The sequence below is a fragment of the Marmota monax genome, unplaced genomic scaffold (genome assembly GCF_021218885.2).
Source record: "Marmota monax isolate L192 unplaced genomic scaffold, Marmota_monax_Labrador192_F-V1.1 WCK01_AAM20220418_F8-fsc00070, whole genome shotgun sequence".
In the NCBI taxonomy this organism is placed as follows: Eukaryota; Metazoa; Chordata; class Mammalia; order Rodentia; family Sciuridae; genus Marmota; species Marmota monax.
The window spans coordinates 4356415-4383442 of NW_026692116.1; the positions used below are offsets into that span (position 1 = coordinate 4356415).

A 27028-nucleotide genomic window follows, 5' to 3' on the forward strand; every position below is an offset into this window, starting at 1 on the left:
ATGAATAAAATAAAGGTCTGCCAACACTAAAAAATATTTTTAAAAAAGGGGTGTTCTTTTCATCTGTGTCTACCTGTAGCACCTTGCACAGTGCTTAGCACATAGAAGGCACTCAATAATCTATTGAATGAATGAAGCATGAATAGCTTTATATGACAGATATTAAAAATTACTCAATTTATTTTCAAATCACACTCAATTTAAATCCAAACAGTTCAAAATCAGTATACTGCCCCAAGATACTCCAACTATTGAAACAACTCAATTTAAAAATATACAACTCACATTTTATTTTAGTTAAATTCATAATATAGGCAAAAGTAAAAATTATTATAAATATTTAGCTAACAGTGCTTTATATCTTGCTTTTATAGTACACTACAACAGACACATAAGAAAAAGAATTATCTAATTAAAACATTTTCCTAAGTATATCTCTAAAACCATAAAAATATTAATGTAAATCATGTTACATATATTTTAAAAATTAAACTGACATATCCCATCACCAAGTTTATGGGGAAAAGACAGGTACATGTGTTGGTACATTTGAAAGTTAACGATGAAAAAATAGGTTCAGAATCATAAGTTGATGTATTTGAGTATGCATACACAAAGAACACAAATGGTTTAAATTATTAAAATAGCTGCACATTTCTCAAAATGCACATTTGGCAGCAAGATGAACTGTTCACCAATATACAATACATATATCAGGTGCTTACATCCCCAAAGATTGAAGATACTGGGTGGAAAACCTAGAAAGAAAATGTTATAGAAAGAAAAAATGGGTCTTAGACCTATTATTACTGAAAACTGATACCCTTAGTTACTACTTACTAGTCCTGGTATAGAAAAGTTTGAATCATTCATGCAAAGTAGATAATAACTTTTTATTTTCCATTTTACACACAGTTGTCTAAGTCATTTTTGAGAACTGAAAAATTATTAGCTATTATTTATGATTCAAATTTTAGCACTGACCATCCGTAAATGAATATTAATGTACTAGCACAATGTGGTTTTCAGAATTTATACCACATAAACAGATTTTATAAGACACTTAGGTCCTTCTGGTGTTTATGATTTCTTGGATGGGAATTTAATGTAGTATTATGGAGCAAATTCCAAGTTACAGTACATTATGTTAATTCAAGGCTCCAGGGTATTTTGGAAATGTAATAACAAGCTACAGTTTCTTTTGTACTTACTGGGAAAAAAACATATAAACTCTTTCTACCTTGGGTCACACGATTCACATCTCCCCTGAAAACGTATCTGTTATGTACACTATTCCTAACTTAGCTTTCGGTTTTAAGCAGTTATTTGGTAGTATCACCACTTTTCATTTTATGGCTTTTAAAAGAGTAAAAATCTCTTTTAAAAAGGCACAGTGGCATGTGCCTGTATTCTCAGGGATTTGGGAAGCTGAGGCAGGAGGATTTTAAGTTTGAGGCCAGCCTCATCAACTTAGCAAGACCCTGTCTCAAAAAATAAAAAGAGGTGGGATATAGCTCAGGGTTTTTTTTTTTGTTGTTGTTGTTGTTTGTTTGTTTTAAGGTTATTCAGCAACAAAAATTCAGAGTACAGAGTGAAACAACTCATTAAAAAATTCCATACATGATCCCCTTCACAAAATGAATCTACAATCTTGCTTCTTGGGGCGTAGGGCAGAGAAGAAAAAAGCTCCTGATGAAGCTTGGATATTATCAACAATGTTGTTCTTTTTTCCCTCCATTTTCAAAATAACCCTTTACACAATCCATTTTTATAAGTTATGGGTTTTAAAAAATGATAAATGTGTGATATTCAAGTTCCCCTTTAAAATACCTCAGCCAGCTTACTACACAAATTTAAAATAAAATGACCACTTAAAGATTTACACTATACGAAAAATGTATATTTTCAAATTAAGAAGTTAACTATATACTAATAATATTATACAATTAATATAAAAGCTAAAAGTCTTTAAGAAGTTCAAAGTCTAAACAAGTTTTAGCAGGTAAATCAGTCGATTTCATGTTATGATTCTAATGATTAATTTTTCTAACCAGAAAACCACAAAACCTTACTTAGGAAAAGATTCTATTGTTGAACATGGAACCATACTTCATTTCCCTAAGTTCAGAAAATTTGAGATGTAGAAAATTTCAAAGAATTTTTCAAACTATTTGGTTTACTGATATAAGTATATGGAATTAAGGAGAGCTATAGTATATATCAAAGGTAACAGCTTATTTAATTTGTAATTTTTTTGATTCTTAAACTCATGAGGAATTACACTAAATTACCATATAATCTTGATTATATTGTTCTGCTTTAAATTAATTAAATCTAGGCTGGGAGAGTGACTCAGTGGTAGATCATGTGCTCAGCATGTAAGGCCCTGGGTTCAATTCTCAACACCAAAATATCATAAAATAAAATAGTTAAGAGCACATCTCAAACCAAGTTGTCTGAACAGACCATATTGGCCCTGAATTAAAGAATTTTTAAAAAGCATTTTCTGGCTTTAGTCCCTCCTAGTCCATTACTAATGGGGAATACATATCACACATTTTATTCAACTGAATCTTAATCCTTAGCTCTGTGCACCCCTCCACTCTCCAGAGCCTGTAGGGCCCAGCATGTGGTAAGTGTAATACTTAATGAATATTCTTGAATGAGGAGCAATATACCAAGGATGGATTAAGAATTACAAAGAATCTGGAGATAGTGAATGCTTTTACAAAGCTCCCAAACAATATTTTCAGTTTCTAGTTTCCTTTTCAGGTTTACTTTGGTTTGCCCTTTTAAATAATAGGAAGAGAAAATATGGCACAAGAATATACGGTTAAATCTCATAGCTAAACTACAAGCAAGAACACATAAATTTTTTTTTAAAGTTTCCATTCATATACTGAAGAATGAATTTTATTTACACCACTGGTAAATTCCAACTGCTCCAATTAATCTGACATATAATTATTTTACTAATGACAGGAAAAAAATATCTTCCAGTATTTTCATTTTAACAATTATAATAAAACTGCTTAGTTATACTATAGAGTAATAGGCAATTAATGATTTTTTTGGGAAATAAAAAATATGTATATACATTACCCTGATGTCTAGGCCAAAATATATCTAACAACAAATTTTCTTGATTTTTATTACTCATAAAAATAAAGGAAAAATATATTGCAAGTATTTTCTTTCTAGACAATTTCAATTAGAAAATAATAGTTTAATGAAAACAATACAGTGGTTCATGTGACTGGACTGATGGAGGCAAGAGAAGTAATCAAAAGTTGATAGACAACATTCTGTAAAATACAGCTAAAGAATATGTGCCTAAATGACACTATTTATAGGCAACAGATTGATTTTTATACATCTCAATTTTATCTTATATTCAAGGAAAACACAGGTAAATAATGACCCTAAGTTGTAGTTAAGAACCCCTTCTTTTGGCTTGCAAAATGTAGCCTTTGGACTTAATAATTCCTCTACTTTTCACAATGACAGAGTATCGCAGCAGCCACAGTGGTACCCACTCATGTGCTTGAATGTCAGGGATGCTTTCCTGAAGAGCTTCTTGGAAACTTGCTTCAGAGAGCAGTTCTAAAACAACAAACAAAACCCCAAAAAGTTAAATTTGAAGTCAGAAAACACATAACTATGTAGGTAAGCATTTAAACACAACAAAAGAAACATCCAAACTTAATACAAAATTAACTTATTCTTTCATGTGTGCTATGAATCTGAACCAGAATATTAAAAATAGCCAGGCAGTTCTTTTAAAAGTACCCATCTCTGTATCATAATTTCCGATGTGTAGAGTCTGGATGTTTTGTTTTATTTTTTAATATTTCCGGGGAATTCTAATGTACAGAGAACATACAAAAAAGTGAAAAGAAAAAAAAAAAGAGAAAGGTCACTCATAACCCTGCTAGCTGGAAATGATATACCATTTCTATTACCTTCAATTTCCTCACAATTTTTTTTTCTGTGTACATATGTATTGGAAATTAAAAATGATTTACAGTGTAAGTGGAAAAATCATTTAAAAATCTTTGCCAAAGCTGGTCATGGTGGCACATGCTTGTAATCCCAGCAGCTCTGAAGGCTGAGGCAGGAGGATCACAAGTTCAAAGCCAGCCTCAGCAATGGTGTGGCACTAAGCAACTCAGTGAGACCCTGGCTCTAAATAAAATACAAAATAGGGCTGGGGATGTGGCCCAGTGGTTGAATACCTTGAGTTCAATCCTCTGTACCAAAAAAAAAAAAAAAAAAAAAAAAAAAAAAGAAAAAAAAATCTTTGCCAATAGTCATTTAATTTGCATTTTATTAATAAACTTATTATTTTCTTTTTCTTCTGGTTCTGGGGAACTCAGGGGCACTCCACCACCGAGCCACATCCCCAGGCCTATTTTGTATTTTATTTAGAGACAGAGTGTCTCACTGAGTTGCTTAGCGCCTTACTCTTGCTGGCTTTGAAACTGTGATCCTCCTGCCTCAGCTTCTGGAATTACAGGCATGCGCCACCACATCTGGCTCTAGGAACTTATTATTTTCATTTCAAGCTTATATCTAAACCCTCTACTATCTCATCCCATTCCTCTCCTAACTACCTGTCTTCCAGCCACACTAATTTCCTTGCTGTATCCTGAAAGCCTCAAGCACATTCACAAACTGGGGTCTCTGAGTCAGCTATTCCTCTTTCCAGAACACTTCTTATCTTAATAGAGGCCTCCCTGACTGTCCCATGTAAAAAACCACCTCAACTTAGACCCTCTTTTTCTTCTTCAGCCAACTTTTCTTTAGAGCATATACCCCTACTTATAATTTTAATACTTATTTTCTTGTCTGTATCCTTCCATTAGAATAAGAATTCCATGAAGACTAGAATTTGTCTTAGTATTACATACCTATAGTACCTAAAACAGTGCTGAGTACATAGTAGGTGCTCAAATGTCTGTTGAATACAGATGGAAAGATCACAGGGGTCAGAAGCAACCATATAGATAAAGATGAAGTGACTATCTACACTGTATGATTTGGGAGTGCTAACAGATCCAACTACCCCAAATGAACTGCTGTTGACACTTCATATATAGTAAACTCTATATATAATAGTAAACTCTAAGTAAATGTTAGTATAATAGTAAATTCTAAGTAAATGTTAGCTATTTTCATGTTGTGGGCCCTTTTCTGAGTATCTTCCATGTTTGAGCTCATTTAATCCATATAACCCTATGTGTTAGATACTATTATCTCCCTTTTGGGGGGGAAACTGAAACAGTGAGAGGTCACAGTTAGTAAGTAGTTTCCATTAATAAAATATAAATGTCTCCTGGGAAAAGTAACAATAATATGGAATTATGTATCAGATGTCTAACAAGAGAAGGACCCTGAGGGAATGAGGCATAACACAGATTTAATGGCAATGGGTGAAGTGGTAAAGCAAATAAAAGGGGGAAAGTTCCAAAGTCAGGATCACCTACTTCACAATTTTACCCTAACTGTGGTTAAACTATTACTATAACTTTTAGGGTACAGGGTAGTGAAAAATAAACCCATCCCGAGGAATAAGGGTAATTTTAGAACACAGGTAGACTTCAGGGAACTTAAAAAACAGAATTGTATTTCAGATGGCAAACAGAGTTCAGTGTTTTATGATTTGGTTACTTAGAAAATCTGACACAAAATTAGAGAACTATGCTACTCACTAACTGAACTATATACTTTCAAAATTAATTCAACTACATTAACTCTTTACAAGTAGTAAACAGAACAAATCAAGTGAAGAACTGCTTCAATATAGATCAGAAAGTCTAAAGATTCATTAATGGTATATGCAGGAACACCCTATAAATTTTAAGCAGATTTGGAATAAAAAAGATAACCATGTATCAAATTTTATCAGTAACACAAGAACATAAAAAAGATTAAATTAAATCTATCTCATGATGTATTTTGCCATACTAATGACAAATTAGCACACAACATTTAGTACATGAAGGGTGTATAGGTTAATCATCAGCTGTTGGCAACAACAACTATGATCAGTAACCCCTGAAAGCAAGGATCTAACAATGTATAGAAAGTTAAAGTTTAAATGGCTTATATTTCAGAATAAAGCAACACAACAATTCTTTGTTACTTTTCATCAAAGTGACTTTTTAAAAAAGATGTATTTGGGCTGTGGCTGTGGATCATTGGTAGAGCGCTCACCTGGCAGTGGGAGGCACTAGGTTTGATCCTCAGCATCACATAAAAAAAAAATTAAATAAAATAAAGGTATTGTAGGTGGCTACAACTAAAAAAATACATTAAAAAAAGAATGTATTTAACTTGCTTGTGAAAGTTTTATTGGAGTGGGCAGGCAAAGTCACTACAGTTACTCTGATATCATTTAAATGAAACAGATAACAAAGTAAAGTTTCAGACTGAAATACTACAATAATGATGTTTCAAATCAGAGATAGCAGTGTTTCAAAACAGGATAACAGAGAAATTCTCCAATTTCATCTAGAACCTAGGTCCAGGTTCAAACTTCACCCTATGCCAGGTGAGTGACCTTGGCTACTTTCTTAAAACTTTGAGACTCTATGTCCTCATCAATAAAATGTCTTGTTTTAGCTATGGTGAAGATTATAGATAATCTTTCTGAGGCACTTAGTATGATGCTGGCAATCAAGGAACAGTAACTATTAAAACTCTTTTGATGAAACAGTCAAAAAATAAGAATGGGGCAGAATGTCTTAATAGGCTATCCACAAACATTCTAAAAGTGAACAATCAACCTACAATATTATCTTTTTAGACGTGGAAGTAAAGCTAAATGTTTTTCTAAGGGATCATCTGTGAAATATAATTTCATCTAATACATAAATATATCTTTTTGTGGTGCTGGGGATTAACTCATGTATGCTAGACAAGTGCTATACTCCCAGTCCCTTCCTTCAATTTTTTTTTAACTAGAATCCCTGTAAAAATGTCACAGAGATTTACAACTTTCACAAATCATTAATTTGTAACCAAACATTTCTCACCTATACCAAAAATACTTGTTACAACTTCTATGTGAGATTTATCTTTGCAAGTTATGTTGAACATTCTCTTCCCAGTCTTTCTAGTTATCTTGTAAAATGTTGATAGAAAATTATTCTATAGGGGATATTGGTCAATAGTAGAGTACTTGCCTAGCATACATAAACATACATACAAAATTATTCTTTGGAAGGTAGACAGGTCATTCTAATTAAATAATGTTTCTGATTAACACCAAACATATATGTCTTGGCAGTGATGATTAATAAAATATCTGATCAATTACCTATTCCAAGATACTACATTTTAAATTAAATTGTATCTGCCTCTTTTTCTAGAGAATTATATTAATTAAATGGCCCTCTGGTCCAATCTTTGCTGTACTAGACAAGACTTATATACTTTACTATTTAGAATGCCTTAAAAGATCTTTTCTTTGTAGTTTAATATTTATAAACCTCAATAAATCAGATGTTCAGGAAATGATCCCTTCACTTTTTCCCCCATTGGTATAAAAAAAAATAAAAGCATGTATGTTTTGAACTAACCATTAAGACTAGTTCCAGATAATATTTATCTAGAACTTTTATCATTGTACACATTTAAAATTAAATATTAACAAAATGCCTTTTTTTTTAAAGCAGTGCTAGGGCCTAGGCCTAACCCCATGGGCCTGACACATGCTAGGCAAGTACTCTATCACTAAGCTACACCTCCAGCCCAACAACAAAGAGCCTTTGTAAGACAAAAGATAATGATCAATCTCTATAGATCAAAATTGTCAGTCTTACCTTTTGGATCATTATGAGTCAATAACTGTATGTCAAACTGTTTAGCAAATGCAGTTAAATCAGGTGGCATCACGCAGCAAGAAGCAAGATTAACTTGGTTACTATTTGGTTTTACCTAAAAGTGAAAATAAAATCATATCTTTACTAAATAAAATAATACAGAAAGTAGAACACAATAAGCAATAAAGGGGGCTGGGGTTATGGCTTATCGGTAGAGCGCTCGTCTAGCATATGCGAGGCCCTGGGTTCAATCCTTAGCACCACATAAAAATAAATCAATAAAATAAAGGTATTTAAAAAAATAAGCAATAAAAGGGTTTAATTATAGAGTACAGGGAAAATCACATTTTACAGTGCTTAAAGTTTGTAAAATACTTTTACATGAATATCCTTATTCATATGTGCTTTTCCAAACCATGTCAGTGATAATAGGGAAAGGAAAAATAGCTCTAGGAGGAAAAAGCCAAAATAGAACTACACTATTAAAAAAATCTCTGCTAGAATCATTTAGTAATGTGACACATCTGCTTCGGAGACAAACATGATTTTAAGTTTGTCTCAACAACAGAAAAAATATGTCTTAAAGGTAGAGAATCAAATACAAGTAAATACATTTAATGTCAAAATATAAAATGTGGCTATTAATCAGCACATTTTGAAAGAGAAGAATTAGATAACTTCCAATAACTTCCCTGGTTAATTTCTATATAGATTCTGGATCATCCAAGACTCTCCAGAAGATTCTTGACCATGTCTAGCTACTAAATCTAAAGGAGAAGGTACAATAATTTATCCAGGGTTTTTCTGCCCACAAAAAACTTAAAGTTCTGAAAGAAGGCTGAATATCTGAATAGAGAATAAGAGAAATAGAGAAAATTATAAAAGAGTAAAAGGTAAAACAGTAACTTCCCTCACAATTTTGCAGGTAATTAGATGAAACAGTAGGGATGATTAATTATTGACATATCAAGCTGTATAAACAGAGTCCTATACATCTTTAAGTAATAGTCGGCAAAATATTTGTTACATATTATATTCCCTTACTTAGGAAATTAGAGCCACAATCTCTCATTATATCTAAAGAAAAATGTAACATTTTCATCACATATGTAAAACTGAAAGAAACAGCATAATCAGCTTGCAATTAAAGCTTCAACACATATTTTCTAGTGTTTCTATCACTCGTTTTAAAAAGAATATTTAGTTCAAGTTGACATATATTCTAAAAACCCCAAACCCTCAAGGCTTTAGATAAAGCCTGCCTCAAAGCTCCCATAATTGAAGTAGGTACCATTTAGTAAGTGTGCATTATGTGCCTTGTGCTTAAAAGTAAGCAGCAAAGGCTAGAAACAGTAGATTCCTCCCCAGAGTGCACAGGATTTGGCCATCCTTTACCTGTGCCCACTGATAGAGCTGCTCCAACTGTGTTTTATCTAGATCCGAGGTACCTATAGCAACAATCTTCTTGCTTTGAACTAAGTTTTCTAATTCCTCCCAATAAGGCTGTAAATGCTCCAAGGAAAGATTAACTCCATCTTCAATAGGAGGTGACGCAATGATCACAGAATCCAGTTGTGCAACTCCAAGGACTGAACAGGCTGATGGGAAGAGAAACACAAAAAGGATCAATGTCTGCTACATAATAAAAATAAGAATTATTAATGTGCTCAAAATATCCCACTGAATTCTATTCATATCATTCACTAATTTTCCATATAACAGATTATTTCAGTTTACCTGTCATTTAGAATATTTCCATCTTCTGTATGCCATCTCTTTGTGGCATACCAGTGGGTTTCTCTGACCTGCTTTCTTTCTAGGGAGCTCAAAGCTACTATAGGCTCGTCTTTCTGGAGAACAGGCTTCCCTTTTGTTTTTCAGGCCCCAAGACTTTTTGGCGGTTTCCTTATCTTATCTTCATACAATTTTCTCCTCTAATTCTACCTGTTTACTAGTATCTCATATGGATGATCATAAGAATTATGACCTTATTCTGTGACTAGTAGTCATAGCAAGAATCAGCCTGAAACTGAAAACTAAGACTACCTTTACAAAGGTAGATAATTTCTTAATTTATATAAAAAGAACTTAAGAGCTTATTTTAAATGACTATATTCACTCTACACTTATATGAAAAGGCCAATTATTTAACTTTGCAACATATATAAATGCTGAAAGAATGCTTTTAAAGTATTTAATAACTGTAATACTATAATCATTTAACCAAGTGCCAAAAATAGACATAAGATACTTATTTTTAGTTGTTGTCTTTGATTTTAATATTTATAGTATAAAAGAGCTAATAACATGATTAAGGAGAATGTCTATACCTAAGCAACATTTATTAGTCAACATTTAATAATCAATAGTCAATAATTAGCTAATTAAGTCAGAATTAGCTATATCTTTTACAGTTTTCTTCTATATCAAAACATGAATATATATAAGTCAATATAATTCTATAGAGGCCTTAAGAAATTATCACTTTAAAAGGTAAAATTACAATTTGCACATGTCCTTTCTTCAGTCTAGATTTGAATCCAAGTTATAACTAATAAAACTAAAGTAATTTAAAGTTCACTATTAAGAAAGTTAAATTTTTGCTTACCCATGTCAATTGCATTCCTAGTTGATGATGAAGAATTTGATCCTACAATGAACAGTTTTGCTGAGTAAAAAAAAACAACAAACTGATTACTATATTTAGGTGTGCGTCTTACTGTGTAGTATTAACATGACAGATAATCCTTAATAATTTTTCGTTTCCTAGTCACATAATTTTATAGTTTTCAAGACATAAAAGTTTATATCCACTGTAACTTTTTAAATTATATACTTAGTTGTGAAAAACTTATTAAAATTAAAAGCAATTATTAGAAGGCAGGTCAGACACAGAAGCTTATATTACTTAAAATATATTTTTATGAATTAAAAATACAGCATATTACATCCAATAAACTATAATCTATAAAAAGACTAAATTAAAGCTGTTAAAATGACAAAATTGAAGGGAAAAATTCACAATTCTACCTTATCAATAGAATCCTTTTCATTTTCAGATACTACCAGCAGCTTTGGTCATATGAAGATATATTTTTTTCTACTTCTGTTGGTTTACCTTTAGGTAATATTTTGAATAAATTTCTATGCATATTTAGTTATTTAAAAATTTTTATAATAGTAATATGCTTACTCTAGAAATGAAAACAATCTATAAAACTAGAAAGACCAAAGATAGCCAAGAATCTCATTACTCAAAGCAATTACTATTTATATTTTTGTGTACTCTGTGTTTAATGTACAATTTTAGATACTCGATTTTTACACATGAACATTATCTATAATTCTGATAAGGTATAGTTCATTAAATGAGTTCCTGCTTATTGAACATTTAGGTGAGTAATATTCCTGCAGTAGTTCCAGCTTTCTGTTATCACATAAAATACTAAAACAACCATCTTTGAACTCTTTGTTCAACTTTAATTTTTTTAAAATATTTTTAAAAAGTATTATTTTGGTTGTGAAGGGACTCAATATCCCTATTTATTTATTTATTTATTTTTATGTGGTGCTGAGGATCAAACCCAGTGTTTCACATGTGAGAGGCAAGCGCTCTATCACTGAGCTTCAGCCCCAGCCTCTTCGTTCCACTTTATACTGAATCATTTCCCAAGAATGAATTGTTAGAAATGTGATTCAGTCAAAAGATCTGATGTTTCCTGTTGAGTCTTATTCTATTTTACTTACTTTCTACTATAGAAAAGATGTGGCCCAGTTTACCAGAACACCAACACTGAAGAGTTTCTCTCCTAATAATATAGGATTCTCAACATGCAAAGTCTATGCAAATATTCCAAAATCTGAAAAACTGAAATCTGACACACTTTTGGTCTCAAGCATTTTGGATACTAGATCCCATAATTACACTCTATGAAAATCCTCTCCATCACTCTCCCTTGATTCATGAAATGGCCTCCTGTTTTTGAAAGATGAGGCATTTTTAGAGAGGTAGAAAGAAGAAAGTTCCTCATATGGGGAGGATTTTGATATCTATCAAATATTTCATGCCCTATAGGAACTGAGGACAACCTGTAAAAAATCCAAAATAAATCTACATCATGAATTATAATTAACGACACAAAGTATGATGTTTTTACTTCTATTCCTACACAAATAGCAATGTTAAATTAACAGAAAGAAATGGATTTTGGAGTTGGGCATACCTGAATGAACTCCTGGTTTAACCATTTACTCTATAACAACTTTCTTTTCTTTACATTCTTTTTTAAAAAGTAGGATCTTGATATGTTGCCCACGCTGGTCTCAAACTCTTGGGTTCAAATAATCTTCCTGTCTCAGCCTTCCAAGTAGCTGGGACTGTAGGTACAACCCTCTATACCCAGTTGTATAATAACTTTCAAGTTATTCAATTTATTGACTATCTAGTACAATGAGAATAATAGATCTAACTTGTAGGTTTGATTTGATAATTATATAAGAAAATACAGCACTTAAGTGACAATTACAGTGCCTGGTATAAATCAAGACTCAATAAATAGTAGTCAGTATTATTAGAATCAAAAGATAATGCTCTATCTCATCATACGTGTGGATCTTAATAATAATAATACTTAGCAATGACCACAATAACATGGTAATTAAAAACAGATATATAGCATGCATTTTGTAGCAAGCACTATGCTATGTACTTTCTTAGTTATTTCATCCAATGTATACAGAAGCCTGTGAAATAACTGCATCGTTATTTTATGGATGAGGAAACTGAAGCTCAGATTAAATACTTTGTTACACCACGATTATACTGGACAGTAATCTACAAACCCAAGAATCTCAATCTGGGCTAGCTCGCTCAAGCTTTTTTTTTTTTTTTTTTTTTTAGAGAGAGAGAGAGAATTTTTTAATATTTATTTTTTAGTTTTTGGTGGACACAACATCTTTGTTTGTATGTGGTGCTGAGGATCGAACCTGGGCCGCACGCATGCCAGGCGAGCGCGCTACCGCTTGAGCCACATCCCCAGCCCCAAGCTCAAGCTTTTAATGACTATAAGCTAAGGACAGAACAGTACATTTAAATTTCTGGGATGTATTAGTCACTACAAATGTTGAATGGATATGTATTTTCTTGTTGCCCAGACTTCTTTATACACTTTCTGGTGAAGTCAGTCATTATTTACTATCGTCCCCCAGGAAGGGAGGGTTTATGCTTTGGGTAGACACTGCTCCTAAGCCTTCCCTTTATCCTTTCCATTTCTTCCACCCTAATCTTTTTACTGATCTGAACACAGGTAAATTACATAAGAACATCATGAAGAACAGGAAGTCAAACTTATACTCTGACTCCACTGAAGTAACCAGCACTGACTTCCTATAACTCCTTCTTAAGAGTTGACATTAAAGCTGGGAATAATCCCAGCAGCTGGGGAATAAAAAAGGGCTGGGGATGTGACTCAGTGGTTAATGCCCCTGGGTTAAATTCCTGGTACACCACCCCACCACCACCCCTGCCAAAAAAAAAAAAAAAAAAGTTGACATTAACATTATGTTTAAAAAGGAATTTTTATATTTTCCACACTTAGTGATGAAAGTGCTCATGACCCACAGTAAAGGAAGGCTTATTCCCATACCTAACAAAAGCTTACTATCCCTTCCTTCCATTATATAATAAATTGAATTGTAAAGTTGTAAAGAACTTTACCAGAAACTTTCATTTCTTCTCTTTCATCAGGATTTATCTTTTCTACTGCATGAGATACAGTACACTCCAAGACATCTGGAAACTCCTAAAATGAACACAATATTTATAATGAATATAAAATTAGTGTTTCTGATTAATCATAAATTTTCCTATTGTTCATTAAACCCTTTAGAAGATAACCAGTAAGACAACAGGATTTTATCGGTGCGTTAAATTACACATAATAGTGGGATTCATTTGTTACATACACACCTAATATAACAAGAACTTCCCATTTCTCTCCCCTATTTCCTCTCCCTAGTCTTCTTTCTCTACTCTGCTGGTTTCCCTTCTATTATCATGAGATTTCCCCAACTTTTCCCCTCCCTTTTCTCTTGTTACATGTGAGGGAAAATGTATAACCCTGCACTTTCTGAATTTGGCTTACTTCGCTTAATATGATGCTCTCAAGTTCCATCCATTTTCCTGTAAAAGACAAAATTTCATTCTTGTTTATGGCTGACTAAAACTACTTTTTGGGGGGTGGGGTATTGGGTATTGAACTCAGGGGCACTCCACCATTGAGTCACATCCCCAGCCCTATTTTGTATTTTATTTAGAGACAGGGTTTCACTGAGTTGCTTAACACATTGCTTTTGCCGAGGCTGGCTTTGAACTCGCAATCTTCCTGCCTCAGTTTCCCGAGCAGCATGGATTACAGGCATGTGTCACTGCACCCAGCTTACGTTTTTATATGTACATTTTCTTTATCCATTCATCCACTGACAGTTACCTTAGGTAATTGGTTCCATAATTTGGCTACTGTGAACTGGGCTGCTATAAACATGGTTATGCTATAACAGTACAGTATAGTGACTTTAATTCTTTAGGATAAACATTGAGAAATGGAATAGCCCTCTCAAGCATTTGTTATTACTGATATTTTTGATGGCTGCTATTCTAACTGGAGTAAGATAAAATCTCAGTGTAGTTTTGATTTGCATTTCCCTAATTGCTAAGAATGTTGAACACTTTCTTAAACTGGTTGGCCATTTTTATTTTTCCTTTGAGAAGGGCCTGTTTATTTCATTTGCCTATTTATTGGTTGAATCTATGTGTGTCTATGTTAAGTTTTTTTGAGTTCTTTATATCTTCTGGATATTAATCCTTTGTCAAAAGAGAAACTAGCAAAAATTTTCTCACATTTTATACATTCTCTCTTCATATTCTTGGTGCCTTTCCTGTGCAGAAGAGCTTTTTAATGTGATGTCATCAATTTATTAATTCTTGTTATTGTTCCTTGAGCTTTAGGAGTCCCATCGAGGAAGTCACTGCTTATACTTTTATGTTGCAATGTTGATCCTACATTTTCTTACAGCAGTTGCAAAGTTTCTGGTCTAATTCATAGGCTTTTGATCCATTTTATATGGACTTTTGTGCAGGGTTGAGAGGGATCTAGTTTCATCAACGATTTTCCCAGCACCATTTGTTAAAAAGGCTGTTTTTTTCTCCAACGTATGGTTTTTAGTGCCTTTCTCAAGGATCAGTACCTTTGTGGGTTTGTCTCTGTGTCTTCTATTCCTTTCCACTGGCTTAGGTGTCTGTGTGTCAGTACAATGCAGTTTTTGTTACCAACCTTTGTAGTATAATTTGAAGTCAAGTATTGTGATGCCTCCGACATTTTTTTTTTTTTTTTTTTGGCTCAGAATGGCTTAAGACAATAGGATTGTTTACTTGAGGTCTACATGGGCTTCTCAAAGGTTGTAGAGCCTGGACATAAAGATAAAATGCTATGTGTATGTGTGTATGTTTTCTGGAGAAAAGTATCTCATTTTCATTCAGTATTTAGAAGAATGCATGACCAAAACTTCTTTCTAAAAAAATAATCAAGCAGGAGAGGAGTACATGAGGAGTTAACGACCACTAGATATAATACATAAATTTTACTTAAAAAGAAACCAATGAGCTGGGCATGGTGGAGCACGCCTGTAATCTCAGAGGCATGGGAGGCTCAGGCAGGAGGACTGCAAGTTCAAAGCCAGCTTCAGCAAAAAAGCAAGGTGCCTCTGAGCTACTTGGCAAGACCATGTCTCTAAATAAAATACAAAAAAAAAAAAAAATTGGGTTGGGGATGTGGCTCAGTGATCAAGTGGCCCTGAGTTTAATCCCCAGTAGCTAAAAAAAAGAAAAAAGAAACAAATGAAAAATCAACAATTCTTCTGAATATTATGTTAAAAACATTAAAAACTTTACATGTTTTTAACAAAATGTTAAAAACTTTCTACAATCACAAACTTTAAAAAAACTTTTCTTAAAAAATTTTAATGTCATTCAAGTTAAACCTGTGAGGAATGTAGGTGATTTTTGAAAGTATTTTTTAGAGTAGTTTTAGATTCACAGAAATACTGAGCAGAAGATACAAAGATTTCTCATTTACCTCCTGCATCCACACATGTATTGCCTTCCCCATTATCAACATCCCCATCAGATGGTACATTTATTACACTTGATAAGCTTACACTGACACATCAAACGGGTTCACTCTTAGTATTAAGCATTCCATGGATTTGGGCAAATGTACAACAACAATGTATCCACCATTATGAGATTACTGCCATAAAAACCCTTTGTACTAAAGAAAAAAAATCTTCTGTGCTCCACTTATTCATCCCTCCCTTCCTTGTGAGCCCAGCAACCACTGATCTTCATACTATCTCCATGGTTTTGCTTTTTCTAGAACATTAAATAGGCGAGATTACATAGTATGTGGCCTTTTCACATTTGACTTTTTTTCACTTGGTTAATATGCATTTAAGATTCTTCTATGTCTTTTTGTGGCTTGACAGCAAAGAAACAATATTCTATTGTCTGGATATACCAAACTTTATGTACATGTACTGAAGGATGTTTGGTTGCTTCTAAATTTAGCAATTATGAATAAAGCTGCCATACATATATCTGTATGCAGAAATTTTCATGGACAAAAACTTTCAACTCCTTATGACAGAAACCAAAGAGCAAAACTGCTGTATCACATGACAATAGTATGTTTAGTCTTGTAATCACAAACATTTTTTAAATAATTTTTTCCTTGACTGCAATTTTTTTTTAAAAAGCATGGCCCATTCTAATGCATTAAAACGAATAATTTGTAAGGATAATGATAAAAATGTTAGTACATATCAGTAAGAAACATTCATTTACCAAACAAGATTTAACAAAACAGTGAGGCCTTTCCCATGATTGAAAAACACATTACAAAACCTAGTACATACCAAGAGTCCAGTTACAAGCCATGCATACATACGGTAAATGGTCATTTCAGAGAAGCAGAAATCAAAGACATTAATCAATATCTGCATAGTAGCTATAGGGTTATAAATCTGCACTATGCACAAGGGAACAAGTGTTTCCAGCACATGTCCTCTTTCACACTTTTAAAATGGTCTGGATTTAGGATGGTTACAGACAGGTACTTTTTTTTTTTTTAATATTTATTTTTTTTAGTTTTCGGCGGACACAACATCTTTGTTTGTATGTGGTGCTGAGGATCGAACCCGGGCCGCACGCATGCCAGGCGAGCGTACTACCGCTTGAGCCACATCCCCAGCCCCACAGACAGGTACTTTTTACATTAACATTTACAATAATAATCACATACTGACATTTAATGAAATATTGTTCCTTATTGTTTCACGATAGAAATTATTTCTAGGGACTATATCATTGAAGTGGATATCAGATATTCTAAGTAATCTACCAATCAAAGCTGCCTGATAATCATTCATCTACTAGACCAATATCAATAGGAACAAAGCACTGCTGGTGAGGAAACTAGTGGAAATTAAGCATGAGAATCCCATCATCTTGTCTAGGTTGAAGAGTTGCCTACAGAGTTCAGATTTTCTGCTTATGCTTAATTCAACTGAATCAGATTGCCATCTCAGCAACTCAGCCACAAAGGGTTTGATGGCTCATTGACTTTTTGACTTCTCTCCCCAAACTTAGGAAGTTAACTTCCTGCTTACTTCATTCACTTCCCTTTTGACCTGCAGGATTTCTGCAGTCACTTTCCACTTACCCTGACCAAATCTGGGCTGATTTGGGAACTCCACTCATTCAAGGTCTTTTGGATACAATCTCGAAGCTGCAAAAGGAACGCATTTTTAAACTGTTAATCAATCTCTATTCACTCCCCTTACATCTATAAACAAGAATGCATAGTTTGGTAAATTAAGCAGGGGAAAAAAAAAAGACATCAATAGGATTTATCATACAAACCCTTAATTCTATAGGTTTTTGTTTCCTTCAACAGATAAATTCAGACCTGTTTTTATTCTACTCTTAATTCTCAAACATTCTTAACCCAAAGCATTAGTCTAATTATTTTTACACTGTTTATGTACCAATAAAACTTTAAACTTACACACATTCATAAAGAAACAAAAAATGATTTCAAGAATAAGGTTATAAATAGAGGAACTTGGATTTAAGCCAGAGACACTAAAATTCTTATTAACCATTATGCTACATTCCTTGAAGACAAGCAACAGAATAAGTGTGGCCAGAGGAACTCCTACATCAGAATCCCTGTGGTGTTTATTAAAGACTCAAACTCTCGCTCAATCCTAGACCTGATGAACACTCTCCAAGTACAGCCAGGATTTCCATTTTAACAGGCATTCCAACTAATTACTATGTACCCTGAAGTCTGAGAATCAGAGGACAGCTGTACCTTAAAAAAGTCAACGTGCATAATAATGATAGTCCATGAGTCATTTCCTAACACCTCAGTACACATCTAACTTGTTTTCAATGTTTTTTTTTTTTGGATAAACATTATTTATCCAATATGCTATCCACAAGAGCATGTTGTAAATTCATTAAGGAGTTTATTCCATTTATGTCTCTTATGTCAATGTGTTTCAAACTTACTTGACAGTAGCCCAAAGTAAGGTGTATATTCACTTAATGAGTGAAAGAAGACTTAGCTTCATATGAAGGAACAAAAAATTCACAAAACAATATTTATGGTCACTACATGCCAGTACTCTAGCGGCTTTTAGTCTTTTAATCAGAAAAACAATATGATGTTCTATGACTCACTAAACTAACACCAGCAGTTTGAAATCACCATCTTAAAAGATAACAAAGGTTACAGTACTTTACCTTCTTTAGGCAATCAACAAAAAAAGAAATGAGCAATGAGAGCAAGTCCCTGAACTGCAAAAGCACTTTCTGAACAGGGACAATAGAGAGTAAACTTCTAAACAATAATTGCTTATGATGAAAACTGACACAAGCACTTTACCACTTCTTAATATTAATAATCACAAGGGAAAACTGGTTATTAATTTAAGGGTACACAACCACTTATGTTAGGATTTACAACCCACAACAATAATTTATATGCTATCCATAATAACTTACTTAAATTTAAGTTACCAGGTCTATATCTTTAGGCAAAATTTATTTCTAACAAAATTGAGATCAGTAGATAAAAATTAGTATAATCTTTCCAGATAAATCAGTAACTGATGAGGAAGCAGGACTGATAAAGTCAACAATTTTATCAGGACTGCTTTGGTTCAAATTGTGGGAGAAGTCTAAGAAATTTTTCTTTGGAAGAATGATTCATTTACATACAAGACTTTCCTGATTAATTCTTCAATTCAGAAAGATAAGTATATTTTCAGAGTATTTACCCCTTTTCTGAAACCATCTCTTTAATTAATCTTGGTTTCTGCAAAGTTCACGATAAATTGTAGCAAAGTCTAAAGTTATATAAGAAATTCATTGACTATATCACAAACTGAATGATTTTTAATCTTGTAAGTTACATGCTATCTATAGTGACTGAATATTAACCTTATACCTTTTTGTTTACTGCTTTCTTCATCATCACATATACAGTATCACTAAAGATAAATATCATCACAATGTAGTCTATATTAGATCTGGAATGGCTTAAGAATTTTAAAAATACCACAATTAAATTGATCAAATACTCAACAACAAAAAAAAGACAACACAATCTTATAAAGATTTATTTAAAAACAATATTTGAACCTAGTTTCAATATGCAGCACTGTCATAAATAAATAATTTGTAAATATTTGATTTCATAAAACACTAGTGAAACACAAAAATATGTGAAAAGATCAAAGAATCAAAAAAGCATTAGAACTAGAAAAGATCTTTTAAGAATTGAACACTCAACCAGCCCGGTGGTGCATGCCTGTAATCCCAGAGGCTAGGGAGACTAAGACAGGAGGATCAAAGCCAACCTCTGCAAAAGTGAGGCACTAAGCAACTCAGTGAGACCCTGTCTCTAAATAAAATACAACAAAAATAGGGATGGGGATGTGGCTCAGTGGTTGAATGCTCCTGAGTTCAATCCCTGGTATTCCCCCCACCCCCCAAAAAAAGAACTGAACACTACCAGATGTATAAATTTTCAATAATGATTTTTTTTTTCACTTTCTTTAATCTCTTCAATGAGGTTGAGCTGCTTCAAGTGGTACATCCCAATTTGGAGCTCTCTATGTAAAATTCTTTACATAGAAATAAAACATGCCTATCCTATTCTAATTAAACTGTTATAGTTTCCCTACAATATGCTGCTATTTCTTCAAGTTTTCCTCAAATATCCTAGGGTCTTTAGTTTTGTCCTACTCTGACAAGGCACCCTAAACAAAAAACTACAGACCAGAATTAATCTTCTGAACAATGTTTTTCAGAAAACTGCGTGCATCAGCGCACACTGTCCCAGTGTAATTCAGTGGTGGAGCCCTTGCATAGCATGTGTGAGACCCTGAGTTCCATTCCCAGCATTGTGTTAAAAAAAAAAAAAATTAAAAACAGGATAGAAAAAAATTGAGATGGCTCAGTATACAAAGGTTAACATCTTTTTGTGAGATCTCTGTTTCAGATATATTGATACACACATATAAATATAAAATTATGAATGCATGAGTAAAATACATTTCTTACTATTTGGAGTAAACAACTTTGAAAGCCACTACTCTACGATGTGTTACAATGAGAGAAGAGAGAAAATCTCACCCAATATTGTCAAAATACATGCAGAACTTTCAACTACATTGGTCATCAGTGCTGAAAGAAATTAAGGCTTTATGTACCAAATATAGAAATACTTATCTTTCAGAGAAAGAGTCAAAGTGGGTGGTTTAAACAAAGCTGGAACCCAAACACAGAATAGGGTTGGAATTCTGGTGCATATTAAAGTGACAACCAAGAGTTCTCACCTCCTGAAGGGTGCTGGTTCCCCACACACACCAACTGCTACTTCCCGTATGGTCTGTGGACAACAGCTCTCATATAAACATAGCTAAAACTGACTCTGAACAGCTGATAACGTCATAACCTGACAGTTTAGGCTACCGGTTCTTTTAATCAAGATTCTCTTTCTGATGGAACCAGGTTATTTGGAGCATTTTCATATACAATCTCTTAATTCTCACAACAACCTCATGAGGAAGGTAGCACCCAACTTCAAAACTACTTTCTAAAAGTCACACAGCTCCTAAAGTAATTGTTTATTATTTTTACGTTTAACCAACACATCATAATCGCACATATCCATTGGGAATTTTTCAAGTACTAAAATTATTCCGTGCCTCCAATTACCTGTGCAGTGAATGGATGACTACTCACTGGCTCAGGAACAATCAGCAACAAAGGGGTAACAAGTGCATACTTCCAGATTAACATCTGCCACCTCCAACAAACTGGTGATCAGTCTTCGGGAAAATAAAATGCGGCCGATAAACTTCCAGTAAGAAAAAAAGACATATCTACGCCCAAACCAAATTTGAGGGTTTCGTCATTTGCTTCACAGCAATAATATCAACATGATCAAAGTTAAGCGCATTGTGAATACTATCATTTACCAAAGGTTAATCTTTGGAATATTCCTTTCGAAAGGAAAGGATGGGGAAGGGAGCAAGAGATGGAGAGAGGCACCCAGCCACGTTCTGGCGCTCCCCGACTCCCCTGCCAGGGAGAGGGATCCAGTGCGTCTCAGAGTTCTGCTATCCGCCGTGGCAGAGGCTGCACTCTGTGCAGTTGCACCTGCTGAGTTTTTAGGACGCTCGGTCCCAGGCGGCAGGTCCGGATGCGAGGTTGCACAGACCCCGGCCGCAGTCTGCCGCCCCGCCCCACCCGCCCCTCAGCGCCCAGGCGCGCCCTCCCGCACCTGCCCTGGCCCGCGGCCTGCCCCAGAACCTGGGTCTGCGCGGACGCTGCTCGCCGGCCCTCACCTCCTCGCTGTGCGTGGAAGGGCACTTCTTCCGCAGGCGGCCCCAGTTCAGCAGGTTCCCGGTCTGCAGGTGCAGGGTGCGGGCCCGCGCCAGGAGCGCCCCGGCCGCGCGGCTGTCGGTGCCCATGGAAGCGGCTGCCCGAGGAGCCAGGAGGTGACGGGGCGGGCGGGAAGGCGGCTATCTCGTAGGACGCGGTTCCCGAGGCCGCAGGGACGAGCGCGAGGCTTTTGACCCGCGTGGCGGGAGCCCGATGTGCGCTCCGGCTGGAGGAGGCCGGACGGCGGCGGAGCGGCGGCCCGGGAGGGAGGCGCTGAGGCTGCGGCTCCGGCTGCTGCGTCTCTGGCGTCTGCCGCCGCCGCCGGAGAGTTGACTCTAAACTGTGGAAGCTGTTTCCTGGAAGACAATGACTAAGCAGAAATCGTGGCGGAGAAAAGTGCTTCGTAACCGTTACTCGTCCCACGGCGGAGAGGGGCGGGGCGCGAACGGCTGCGGGACTCTGACCCCCGGGTGACTGGCCCCAGGCCTGCGGCGGGCGTGGCGGCGGGGCGGGCGGCGCGCGGGCCGAGCGGCTGGCGGCACAGCGCGCGGCAGGGCTCCCTCTGGCGGCTTGAGGACTGTGCTCCCGACGTAGCCCGCGCCCTCTGCGGTCTACCGCTCGCCGGCGCGCTCCTCCACCAATGGAAGCCGCGCTGTTGGGTTCCTCACACGCCCCTTTAAAAGGACAGACAGATGAAGGGTCCGCCCAGGCTTTGAAACAGCAGCTGGTTTTGGCTTTGGCGGGCAGGTTTTAATGCACAAGTGCCCTTTCTCTACTTCACCATCTTTAAGAACCTTCCCCCAAAATGCCAATTTTTCTTCATTACTTAAACGTCTGTTAACTTACCCTGGTATGGTGTGAAGTCAAAGAATAAGACTTACTCTTTGCCCTTGCAAAGCTTAAGTTGCCGAGATGAGGCCTAAGCATATTGTTACCAATATGTCCCCAATGCTGAAGTATAACACCAGAGAAGCACGCTGAGGCAAGTTTGAGTGGAAAGTTGAAGCTTTATTAAAGGACAGCAGAAAAGACTTCTCCCTGGAGGAAGAAGGGGACCCAAGAGGTGGAATCCATGGAAGGGGGCGGTCTTCCCTCTTTTATAGCTAAGGTCTACATTCAGCTTTCCCGCATTCCTGTCGCATTCCTGTCCTTTGTTCTGTTATCTTGAAGTGAGGGATGTAGGTGGGAAGGCCCAAAGGGTGGGGGACAGGTGGGCTGAAGGAGTAATCTGGGCAGGAAGGGCTTTTGGATTCGCATTTCCTGGTTTGCTGGAAGCTGCTTCATTAACATTTCCTTGGGATGGGCTCCATCATCTTCTTACTCAATATCAGACCTGATTTACCTACTTAACCTATCTTTAAATCTGGCTTCAATATGATACATTAAGTAGTATTATAAGAAAATCATAGGACAGTTAGTTTCTAGATGTGTTCACATTAAACGCAAATGGCTGAGTTGAGAGAAGGCTTTATCACTCATCCTGGTAGAGATGGTTGGGATGTGATTCTTTACTCCCGTTTTCATGTGATAAACTTGATATAACATCCGTTTCAAAATTTATTTAGCTTTCCTCAAGAAATCTTCAGTTGTTGGGGGAATCGGATATATTAAATGGCAAAATGAGATTGTCATGAGAACAAAATCTACTGAAAAGAGATGACCTCGACTTGGTAATTAGATAAGACTTAGGGCAGAGATGAAGAAGATGATATTCTAGAAGGTTAGCAATTTGAGCCTGATGTTGAGCAAATATTTGTTGGCCATATCAACAGAGGTAAGAGTTCATTGATGAGAAGGGTAATGCTAGAAGCAAGAACAAATATGGGCTTCTTTAGTGAATATAAGCATTTGATTCTTAGGCTGAATTTGCTGTGCTATCACATCTTGACTTTTTTAGTCTAGTACTTGGCTCATAGCAAACATTCAGGAAGTGAGAACTCCTAATACTAATAACTCTATGTTTTCCCCTTACAGGTCAGTTCTCACAAGGTTGGTAAATTCATAACATGATTTCACAGCAAGCATCATATGAACTTTCTTGTGGTTCACAGCAATTCATTTAAGTAACTTGTTGAAAATCTCAGCTAACAGTAGATATAGGTCCTTCAACTTTAAACTCTTTACCCTTCCATATTACAAGTAATTTAAATTCTTGAATGTGTTTGTGCATGATTTATATGCTTTGAATGCCTGAACAGCTTTAATTTACCCATATTATACTTAATGATAGCCTTGCCATAACACCACAATTTTGGGGTGAGGAAGATTAGTTTATTCTGAGGATAAAATCAGGGAATAGAAATCAGAGGAACATCATTATATAGTTGTTTTGAATGAGTCCTTTTTCTCCTGTCTAGGAAACAGGAGTAATGTTTAAAACACTTCCATCTTTGGGAATCATATAAATTTTGTGTTTAGGTATGTAAGGAAAAGAAGTAATGAAGGAAATAAAGAGAGAAGAGGCGGCTCAACAGTACCACAGGTTTATTGGGGACAAATAATGGAGGGGCACCCAGTGGAGACTGAGACCCATCTTCTGCTTACAGCCTGGGGTAGTTATAGGGGCTTGAAAGGAGTAGGGAGATTTTTGAGGTTAGGCCACTGCTAGCAGATTGTCAGGGAAGGTCCTTGTGGTTATCACCTCTATTCTTTGAGGTGATCACTGTTCCATGTTGAACCAGGTGTTTTCAGTATTTCAGTCCCAGATAACAATTTCCTTTCTTTGCATAATGATGGAGTATTGTCAGGGCTCACATTAGGCTGAATCAGTGACCACGAGGTGACTCTTATTCTAAGATGGAGGATATGTTTCAAAACGGCATTGCCTGTGTCAAGTCCTTCCTAATAAGATGCTTTAAATTTTTTTTTTTTTTGCAAATGCTATGTAATCATTGACCACTTTTTTTTTTTTTAATTCTCCTTGACACATTATCTGCTACTACTCTTTATTCTCTCCTTTGAAAGAATTCTTGCTTTTCCTGGAATACACTCTACCAGCGTCCCAAAGTATTTGATCATAGAACACTTCTGAAATCCTGGTGTACTGTTAGAAGCCCAACAGGTTGTCAGGGAAGGGTCCTTGTTCTTTCATCTTTCTCTTAATAGTATTTCTCCTATGGTGCCTCTAGAAATTTGTATCTCCTATACTTTTAGTTGTGAATAAATGTCTTCCTTAAAGATTCATCTAATACTAGATGATGAAAGAAATTACCATCAAATGCATTTGAAATTTGCTAATCCTTGCTAATTCTGTACAGTTATGTTTAATATCTGACTAGTGTTAAATCAACTTTGGGATTTCTTTAAATTGTCTAATGTTGGTTTGAGGCAGAGAAATTTAAAACCAAGTCTAATCTGTCAGTACACAATAGAATGTGGAGAATTGGGTTCCATTTGACTGTCCCCAAATATGGTTTCATCTCAACATGCACACAGACTGAAGACAGAAAACATATTTGCCATTAAATGAAGAATTACCATCCTTCTTTTAGAGAAAACCTGAGGCTGCTGGGAAATCATGAGCCCAGAGTCCTAATAAGGCTGAAATAGTGAACGATAGAAGGACCTCTGGTAAGCCACGAACTTTCCTCGGTGTTGAAGTCTCACTTGTGGAGTGAAGGAACTAGAATGGGTGGTACTATCTCCCTATGGCTGGCTCATCTGCCAAAAAGAAGGACGTTTCTGAATAATTGGCAACTGAGAAAATGAAGTTGTTGAAGGTTTTATTATCATAAGAGTTGAAATTCAAAAATAAAATATAGTATAATATTTAGAGATACTATTTGTTTCTATTAGACGATATTGAGTTGAGATAGTCATATTTGCCTATTAATACTATTTCTGATGTTGAATCATCAAATGCAATTTGTTTACTAGGAATTGAAGACTGGTAGCTGCCTATGCACCTGTGGGTTATCTTGGTTTTGAGGCAGGGGGATTATAAATCTACTTTTTAAGCTGATCTTTCAGGGGTTTCCTATGCTCACTATACTTTGAGAACCATTTTTTTGTTTGTTTGTTTGTTTTCTTTTTTGGTATCGGTGATTGCTCAGGGGCACTTAACCACTGAGCCACATTCCAAGCCCTATTTTGTATTTTATTTAGAGACAGGGTCTCACTGAGTTGCTTAGCACCTCACTTTTGCTGAGACTGGCTTTGAATTCTTGATCCCCCTGCCTCAGCCTCCCAAGCTGCAGGGATTACAGGCATGCACCACCACATCCGTTTTGAGAATCATTGATTTTATATGTATATTTTCTTTGACATCTGACCTCAAAGACTTGATTTGTTAAGGGCCCCAATTATCCTGCCCAACATTTCTTCCTTAAAAAAAAAAAAATACACACACACACATAGCACACCTGTAATCCCAGCTCCTCAGGAGGCTGAGGAGGGAGAATCGAGTTCAAGGCAGGCAGCCTGGGCAATTTAGTGAGACCCCATTAAAAAAAAAAAAAAAAACTAAGCCAGGCCTGGTGGCAAGTGCCAGTAGTCCCAGTTTCTTGGGAGCCTGAGGATGGAAGATTGTTTGAACCCACAAGTTTAAGACCAGCCTGGGTAATAATATGGTGAGACCCTGACTCAAACCAAAACAACCCCCAAAACATTTTTTATTATAAATATGTAATTTTATTGCAGCACTTGTGGAATATGCAGAAAAATAGAAAGAAGAAAAATCATCTCTACTACTCAGAGATAACTACTTTATCAAAATACATATTGTGGGATTGGGGTTGTCATTCAGTGCTTGCCTGACAAATGTGAGGCACTGGGTTCGATCCTCAAAACCACATAAAATATAAAGTAAGGGCTGGGGATATAGCTCAGTTGGTAGAGTGCTTGCCTTGAATGCTGGGTTCAATCCCCAGCACTAAAAAAAAAGTATGTGTATACTTATAATAATATATATAATATTATTTAATATATATAATAAGATAAAAAAGTAAACAGATTAAATTCACCTTTAAAAAGTATATATTGTTACATGACTATTACTCATAGTGTCATAATAATTGCATATCTTCTTAACATCATAGCAGACATTTCCTCATATTATTAAAAACCTTTTAAGCATTAATAACATTTTTTTGAGACAGGAACTTATTCAATTGCCCAGACTGACCCTGGACTTTTGATCCTCCTGCCTCAGTCTTCCAAGCGGTGTGTGCCACCACACCAGGCTTTGTAT

At 35.6% G+C, this 27028-nt stretch overlaps 2 protein-coding genes across 3 annotated transcripts in view; both read right to left on the minus strand.

Moving 5' to 3' along the window:
- Positions 1–162: 162 nt before the first annotated feature.
- Gclm (glutamate-cysteine ligase modifier subunit) lies at positions 163–22332 on the minus strand. Of its 2 annotated transcripts, XM_046462030.2 has the most exons (8): positions 21804–21941; positions 21172–21284; positions 17603–17668; positions 13543–13627; positions 10435–10494; positions 9222–9424; positions 7827–7941; positions 163–3603 (listed from the first exon to the last, which is right to left on the minus strand). In XM_046462030.2, the coding sequence occupies exons 2-8, from the start codon at positions 21253–21255 to the stop codon at positions 3434–3436; spliced, it is 783 nt and encodes a 260-aa protein (XP_046317986.1). In that variant the 5' UTR covers positions 21256–21284; positions 21804–21941; the 3' UTR covers positions 163–3433. The 2 variants fall into 2 exon arrangements, with proteins under 2 accessions (XP_046317986.1, XP_046317977.1); XM_046462021.2 differs by lacking the exon at positions 21172–21284 and having other exon boundaries at positions 21804–22332.
- Positions 21981–27028, minus strand: part of Abca4 (ATP binding cassette subfamily A member 4) — a 152568-nt gene continuing 147520 nt past the window's right edge. Inside the window, exons 53-54 of the mRNA XM_058585471.1 lie at positions 22255–22514; positions 21981–22175 (exon numbers count right to left, since the gene is read on the minus strand). Of these exons, the coding sequence (XP_058441454.1) occupies positions 21981–22175; positions 22255–22514 (455 nt within the window). The remainder of the gene's footprint in view (positions 22176–22254; positions 22515–27028) is intronic.